At 37.0% G+C, this 7,954-nt stretch overlaps 1 protein-coding gene across 1 annotated transcript in view; it reads right to left on the bottom strand.

The window, feature by feature from the left end:
• Nucleotides 1-7,954, bottom strand: part of NLK (nemo like kinase) — a 273,486-nt gene that overhangs the window by 34,245 nt on the left and 231,287 nt on the right. Inside the window, exons 4-5 of the mRNA XM_007937355.2 lie at nucleotides 4,824-4,930; nucleotides 3,085-3,170 (exon numbers count right to left, since the gene is read on the bottom strand). Of these exons, the coding sequence (XP_007935546.1) occupies nucleotides 3,085-3,170; nucleotides 4,824-4,930 (193 nt within the window). The remainder of the gene's footprint in view (nucleotides 1-3,084; nucleotides 3,171-4,823; nucleotides 4,931-7,954) is intronic.

The following is a 7,954-nucleotide window of genomic DNA, read 5'->3' as shown; positions in this document are numbered from 1 at the left end:
CAGTATGTTATTACCAAATATTTTTTCCCAATCTGTAGGTTCTCTTTTGACTCTTTTGGAGAAGTGTTTGGAAGCACATAAAAATTTAATTTTGAGAAGGTCATATTCATCTAGTTTCTCTTCTGCCTTGGGTTATGCTTGATAGTCTATTTATGCCATATATTAGGGCCCCTAAATTTGCCCCTAGTTTTTTTTGAGGAACTGTATAGTTTTAGGTTTCACATTTAAGTCTTTAATCCATCTGGAGTTAGTTCTTATGTATGGTGTGAAGTACAGATCTTGTTTCATTTTTATGCAAATGGATCTCCAGTTTTATTAAACATTTATTAAACATTCTCTTCCCCATTTAATGGACTTTGGCCCTTTGTCAAAGATCAGCTAATTATAGGTCGATGGATCTATGTCTGGGTTCTCAATTCTATCCTATTGGTCTATGTGTCTATCATTGTACCAATACCAAGCAGTTTTGACTACTGTGGCTGTATAATACGTTTTTGAGATCCAGCAATGTGAAACCTACTACTTTGTTCTTCTTTTTCAATAGTGCTTTGCTTATCCAAGGTCTCTTTCCTTTAAATATAAAGATAGTGACTGGTTTTTCCACATCCTTAAAAAATGTTGATGGGATCTGGATTGGGATTACATTGAATGTTGCTCACAAGCTTTTAAGACTCCAGATGCTACTCACCAGACTAGGATGTAGAACATTACCTCTATCAACTGTTTTGCCAAATGATCTGTATATCCCCTTAAACTATTGTCCTTAGCCTTCAAGTGCAGTGGTTTAGTTGCAACGTCTAAGTAGTTTCTATAACTGTGCCCTCTATGTGCTCTACTACATTAGGAATATGCATGCAACATTTACAAATTTGTATGTGTAAATATCCAGCACCATACTTATATACGTGTGAGGGTGTACTCCTATACAACATCCCTCACCTATTTAGCATATATATTTTTATATGTACTATCTACTCACAAATTATTGTTAGTTATTACTGCTGTGGCAAGACTATACGTGCTATAGCATTTACTGTAGCTGTTGTTTATTCTTGCACACCTCTCAATGTCTTCCTCCCTTGGTCACACTGTACTGACTTCTCTTAAACTGTGTACTGCCTTTTCCTTTACAAGAATTAACCCTTGTCTACTATCTATCTAGTGATTCTCCCCCTTTCTTCCTCCCCTCCTGGTCACCATCAAAGAATGTTTCTCTGTGTGTGTAAGCCTATTCTTGGCTTTTCATAGTAGTGGTCTCATACAATATTTGTCCTTTTGTGTTTGACTTATTTCACTCAGCATAATATAATCCAGATTCATCCATGTTCTTAGATGTTTTGCAGATTCAACATTATTCCTTATTGCTGCATAGCATACCACAGTTTGTTTATCTGTTCATTTATTGATGGGCACTTAGGCTGTTTCCATCTTTTTTTGCTATTGTGAATAATGCTGCAATGAATCTGAATGTGCATGTCTTTTCCTGCTACAGCTCTTATTTCTCTAGCATATATACCTGGAGTAGAACTGCTAGATCGTGTATTTCTATTTCTAGCTTTTTAAGGAAGCATATATTGTTTTCCATGATTGTACAATTCTGCAATCTCATCAGTAGTGTATAAGAGTCCCAATCTCCCCACGGCCTTGCCAGCATTTGCTGTTTTCTGTATTTCTGATTATTGCCATTTTTGCAGGGGTGAGATGGTATTTCACTGTAATTTTCACTTGCATCTCTCTAACAGCTAACGACTGCAAAAAGCTTTTCATGTACTTGTTGGCCACCTGGATGTCTTGTTTGGTGAAGAGTTTGTTCATGTCCTTTGCCCATTTTTAAATTAGACTGTTTGTGGTTTTTTTGTTGTTGAGGTATTGAAGTTTTCTATAAACTTTAGAGATTAGACCCCTGTTGGATATGTTGTACCAAAACTTTTTCCCCAGTCTGTAGGTTCTCTTTTTACTGTTTCGTTAGGTCTTGGTAAGTATTTTAATTTTTAGGAGATTCCAGGTATATAGTTTATCTTCTGCCATTTGTCCATTTTTAGCTGTGTTTGGTATTCTATTTATGCTGTCTGTTAGGGACCTTAGTGTTATCCCTATTTTTTCTTCCATAGTCTTTATAGTTTTAGGTTATACATTTAGGTCTTTGATCCAATAATGGCAGTCTTGCATATTTTGAAAATAGGTATTTTAAAAAAAGTTCTTTCCTTTTCAAATGTATCAGTTGAAATATTAAGAATATTTACTATAGACTGAAGCACTATAATGTAGCCACCCATGAAAAGTAGAATTTTAAATTTGGCTATATAGAGGTCACATAGCTCTAGGAAGGTCCTTATCTCTTAATTTCTAACGATGAGGGGAAAATAGATTGGATCTTTCACTATTTTAGGGGTTCTTCTCATACATATCAATCAGAAAGAGATGAAATGTACGTATGTGGATTTTGCTACTTGTGAGCCCTTCTAGAAAAAGACAATGGGAAGGTGATACTAAAGTTTAAATTGATGACTTGAGATTTTAGGGCTACTAGTTATAATAATCCTGTAATCAATTCCCATTCTGAGGAATAACTGAGGATTGGACACTCTATTTTGTGGAAATACATTTGACATGTGCACACACCCTTTTCTGGCTTAGCATTTTTACTTTGAAATATGTTTCTGCTTTCTTACTTAGCTGCCTCAGTGAAATAGCAAAAGGAAATGTTACTTGTATAAAAATATAGAAAATTTTCCTATTTCTCTCATACAAATAGCCTACCAGTCTTCCAGTATTTCTTCTGATAAAAAAAAAAAAAAATATATATATATATATATGGACTTTCTTTAATAAAGGAATAATAGTCTGAAAGAAAGCCACCTTCTCTTTTTGTCTTCTTAGTCACTCTGTAATTATAATTTCAGTGTTTCTAAAACATATGCAAACTATCATGAAGAAACCACTAACCAAGACTACAACAGTTACTACGGCCATGACTAGTGACAATGCTAGAGAAAACTGGGTTTTTTAATTTTGTGCAAAGTAATGGAAATAAATTTAACTATTCTTTTTTTCTACCATATTGTTAAATAAATGAAAAGCTACCTTTAGAACACAGTTGCTGTTGACAAGGAGATTCCCTGGCTTAATGTCTCGATGTAAAATGCCAGCTGAATGGAGATATTTCAAACCTGAAATAGCAAACAGATTTAATTATAGATATTTAATTCCTTTTACTTAAACAATGATTCAGGAAAAATCTTAGAAGGAAACAGTAGAAGATTTAACATTTTTCCTTAAGTAACTACATAATAAGCATTATTATTAAAAAGCTGAGTGTCCCATTTTAAAAAACTAATTTCTATAGTAAAATAAAATGTCACCAAAGGTTTACATACTCTAGAGATAATATCTGTAATTCAAGAGTATTTTGTTTTAATATAGATAAGCTTAACTCTCAGGCACTGGAGTTAAGACTGACCCTACCAATATCCTACTTTTGCTTGCTTATCAGTGTGGCTATAAGGATCACTCTATTGAATACTCTCAACCCTTGGCTCTAAACCTGCTCCAACAAAATAGTTCGCATCAACCAAAGGGAGCTTTTCCCAGGTGTTTTCTCATTGCTATGATACAATTTAGGAAATTATCCAGGTTTGGCAGTTGTATTTTCCATCACTGAGAATCAAGAGGATGCAAAAAGAAGCAATCACATTTTTCTCAAGCATAAAGGAGTTAATACATTCCCCTCTACCACCACCTCAGGATATCAACAAGTCTACCAGAGACGCACATTCTAGTTTTGCTTATGTGTTTCAATCCTTCTGGGAGATGCTTTTCAATCTTTTTAAAGACTGTCTTCATTCTATGAATTCCATGAAAAAATATTTTACTAGGTATGAAAGCTATTTCTCCTTAAACAATTCTCCACTTGTAACAGCAAAATTTTGAAGGGCACATCGGAAGGCCCGAAGAGTTGCCAACAACATCATCAGCCCAAATCACTTTTCAATCAAGTCAGTGTTCTTTAATGAGCCAGTTATTTAGTTGACTCTATTAGTCTCCTCCATCTGCCTTGGTTTGAAGGGTCATTTAGTTTCTCTACCCACCAGCTGCTCTGTGGGAAGATGGGGCAATCTACTTCTGTAAAGATTTACAGCTTTGAAAACCCAATGGGGGGTGCTATGAGCCAGAATAAACCAGATGGCAGTGAGTTTGGTTTTGGGAGCTCTGGTGGCATAGTGCCTAAGGTATCTTACTGCTAACCAGAAGGCTGGTGGTTCAAACCCACCAGCTACTCATTGGAAGGAAGATGGAGCAATCTACTTCCATAGACATACTGCCTGGGAAACCCAAGGAGGGGTTGCTATGAGTCGAACTAACTCGACAGCAGTGAGTTTGGTTTGGTTTTCGGAGGGCTGAACTTGGGTATACCAGTTCACACATTGACAAGGCCCACCTACTGCTGGCTTGTAAGAAAGAAGATATAGCTACTTTAAATCTAGTCATCTGATGCCATATACTTCTACTTTGTTGAGAACTAAAGACTGTTTAGTGGAACCTTGGTGGCAAACTATCCTAAATTAGCACTCTAGTGCCTAATGAATTAGATGGTATATTCTCTATTATCACTAAATAAATAAGAACTGTTTGGCCACCCTTAAAATCAAATATAGCAATTACTAAATATACTCTGGCCAAAAAAAAAAAAAAATAATAATAATAAAAAATAAAAGGCTTACGTCAAGAAGAAAACCTTGGACGGTCAGATTAAAGGTTAAATAAAAAGCAAAATAGTTCATTTATACAGTGGCACTGCCTTTTTTTCATAAGGAAAATCTTACCTCGTAAAATCTGATAAAGAAAAACTTTGACATGATCTGAGCTGAGCGGTTGAGGAGAGACGATAATTTTATGTAGGTCACTCTGCATCAATTCTGTGACAACATATCTTAAGGTTTTAAGTTAAGGAGAGTTCAGAGAATTCAGCGCCTACTTTCCTTCAAACAGTTTTCCAGGTCTAAAAAATAACTTCCACTTTTAAGTCTGGAAAAGCATAGGGAAAGAAAGCGTTCAGAAAGCATCAAAGAGGTGAGAATTACAGTCCTCCCAAGATAGAACATGACAAAGTTAAGTAATTTACATGCTTAAAAGTTGGCAGAAATAAGTAAGCAAATAAATTCCCTGTAATCAGCATTATAAATGAGAAAAACAAGAGTAACCGCTTTAAAACAGGAAGTATGAGGAACAGCGTCTCAAGGACTACTCAGACATGGTACTGAAGTGTCCTTTGAATGAAAATGAAAGGGCATAGTGGTCTCACCCTAACCCACAATGACACCTGATGTGGAGATCTCAAAACCTGCTAAAGTGGAAAAAGATGACAATGTGCCCATCAGCTGTGGCTTACATTGCTTTAAGTATGATACTCATAGAAATGTGAAAACTTGTTAGTTCAAATCCAAGTCTTTCTACAAACTCAAACATTTAATTCTTTTATTACTTAACTTTTCATACATTTATGATAGTACCCTTACTAAATTTCAAGATTCCTGAGCTTTCTACTCTTTTGTAGCCTCAGGGTTTTGCTCAGTCAACATATGGCAGATGATCAAAGTCTGTGGCATAGGGAGCCAAGAAGATGAATTCAGAACTCATGTGAAGCACACAAATGTTAGACATTAAGAAATCATCTTTTTCTACATTGATAATAGTATACATTAATATCTTGTCTTGCCTACAGTTAAGAACCCAGTAAGTTTAGGTGAATTTTACGGTGTATAAGCTTAGCCTTCTTTAAGACAAGTAGTCTTGACTTTAGAAGGTCTCTACCAGGCTTAAAATTCATTTAAAATAAATTCATTTAAAATTCATTATCTTGCTTAAGTTTGACACTTTGTCTGAACAAACAAGGAAGGCATTCTGAGCCTTGTGCAACTGAAGGCAACAGAGGAAAGCAAGACAAAACATGGCAGACTTTATTAGCTGAGCTGCTAAGAGTCATTTTGTTTTTACATAGTTCTTCAGATCTTAACTTCCTTCCAGAGAGAGATTATGGAATCTTTAAAAGGATAACACATCTGGCATCCTGTAGAACACCTCCTGATCTAGTCCTGACCCACAGCTAGTTCTGAAAGAAGATAAGGACATTGCAAGGGGCAGCTGTAGTACTTAATTGAAATAAACAGTGATAACCACCACCACCACCATACACCCACCACCTAAACTCTACACTTAATATATGGCCATATTTGCTTTATCCACATTAAACAAACAAACAACAACAACAATACACACACACACACACCTCTCCAATAAATCCATTTCTCTTTCAACCTATCAGTTTATCTTATTTTGGGGATGCATTTTAAACAATGATCTTTCAGAACAAAAGCCTGATTGTATCACTCTTCTATGAAGATTTCCCATTACATATAGGGTAAAGCCAAAACCCTTCAGGGCCGTACGTGATCTAGCTCTATTACTTCACTGACCTCTTCCCCTACCACATTCTTCCTTGCTTACTTCTGGCTCCTTACTAGTGTTTGAACATGCTCTCGCTGCTCCCTCTGCCTGTCTGTACTTCCCCCAGATACCTACTTGTTTAACTCTCATCTCCCTTCCTGCCCCCTCAAATCTCATCTTTCCAATGTTGCCTACCCTGGCCATTCTAATAATATATTCTGAAAACCCCAATGCAATTGCTAACTGCCAACCTGTAAACACAGGTCTACTTTTCCTTAGTATTTATCCTACAACATTTACTTCTTTTGTTTGTGTCCCCAACCCAATTCCTTTAAGTCAAGGGTTTTTGTCTGTTTTACTCGCAAGTGTATCTCAAATTCGCAGAACAGTATCTGCATAAAGTGACTCCCCAAGGAACACCGGTGATGCAAAGGGTTAACTGCTCTATGCTAACCAAAAGGTTGGCAATTTGAACCAACCCACTGACTCCTCAGGAGAAAGACCTGGTGATTTACTCTGATAAAGACTAAAGCAAAGCAAACTCTCTGTAACAGTTCTGCTCTGTCACATGGGTTTGCAATGAGTTGGAATCAACTCAACAATAGATGCCGCATAAATATCTGTTGAATAAATGTACTACTAGACACTGAGCATCGACTATCAGGTACCACTGCTGTTATTAGGTATCAAGTCAGTTCCGACTCATAGAGACCCTAAGTACAGCAAACAAAACACTGCCCGGTCTTGTGTCATCCTCACAATCGTTGCTATGCTTAAGCCCATTACTGCAGCCACTGCCTCAATCCACCTTGTTTCATGGTCTTCTTTTTCACTGACCCTCTACTTTACCAAGCATGATGTCCTTCTCTAGGGACTGGTCCCTCCTGACTAACATGTTCAAACTACGAGAGATGAAGTCTCACTAACCTCCCTTCCAAGGAACATCTGGCTGTCCTTCCTTGACAGATTTGTTAGTTTTCTGGCAGTCCCTTATATTCAATATTCTTCACCAACACCGTAATTCAAAGGCATCAATTATTTTTCCGTCTTCTTTAGTTATTATCCAGCTTTTACATTCACATAAACCAAACCAAAACTAAACCCACTACCACTGAGTTGTTTCCGACTCATAGTAACTCCACTGAGTTTCCCAAGTGGTAAATCTTTAAGGATGCCTCATCTTTCTTCCATGGAATGGCTGGTGGGTTTGAACCACTAACTTTCTGGTTAGGAGTCAAATGCATTAGGCACTGTGCCATCAGAGCTCCTTCTACATTCACATGGGGTGACTGAAATTACCATGACTTGGGTCAGGTGCACCTTGTTGTTAGGTGCCATCGAGTAGGCTCTGACTCATAGTGACCCTATGTATAACAGAATGAACACTGCTTGGTCATGTGCCAGCCTCATAATCCTTGCTATTCCTGAGTCCATTGCTGCAGCGACTGTGCCAACCTATCTTCTTGAGGATCTTTCTCTTTTTCGCTGACTCTCCACTTTACCAAGCATG

Source organism: Orycteropus afer, unplaced genomic scaffold (assembly GCF_000298275.1).
Source record: "Orycteropus afer afer isolate SDZICR_OR568_19922 unplaced genomic scaffold, OryAfe1.0 scaffold00042, whole genome shotgun sequence".
NCBI lineage: Eukaryota > Metazoa > Chordata > Mammalia > Tubulidentata > Orycteropodidae > Orycteropus > Orycteropus afer.
The sequence above is the reverse complement of the archived record's forward strand: the minus strand, read 5'-3'. Positions and strand labels throughout refer to the sequence as shown.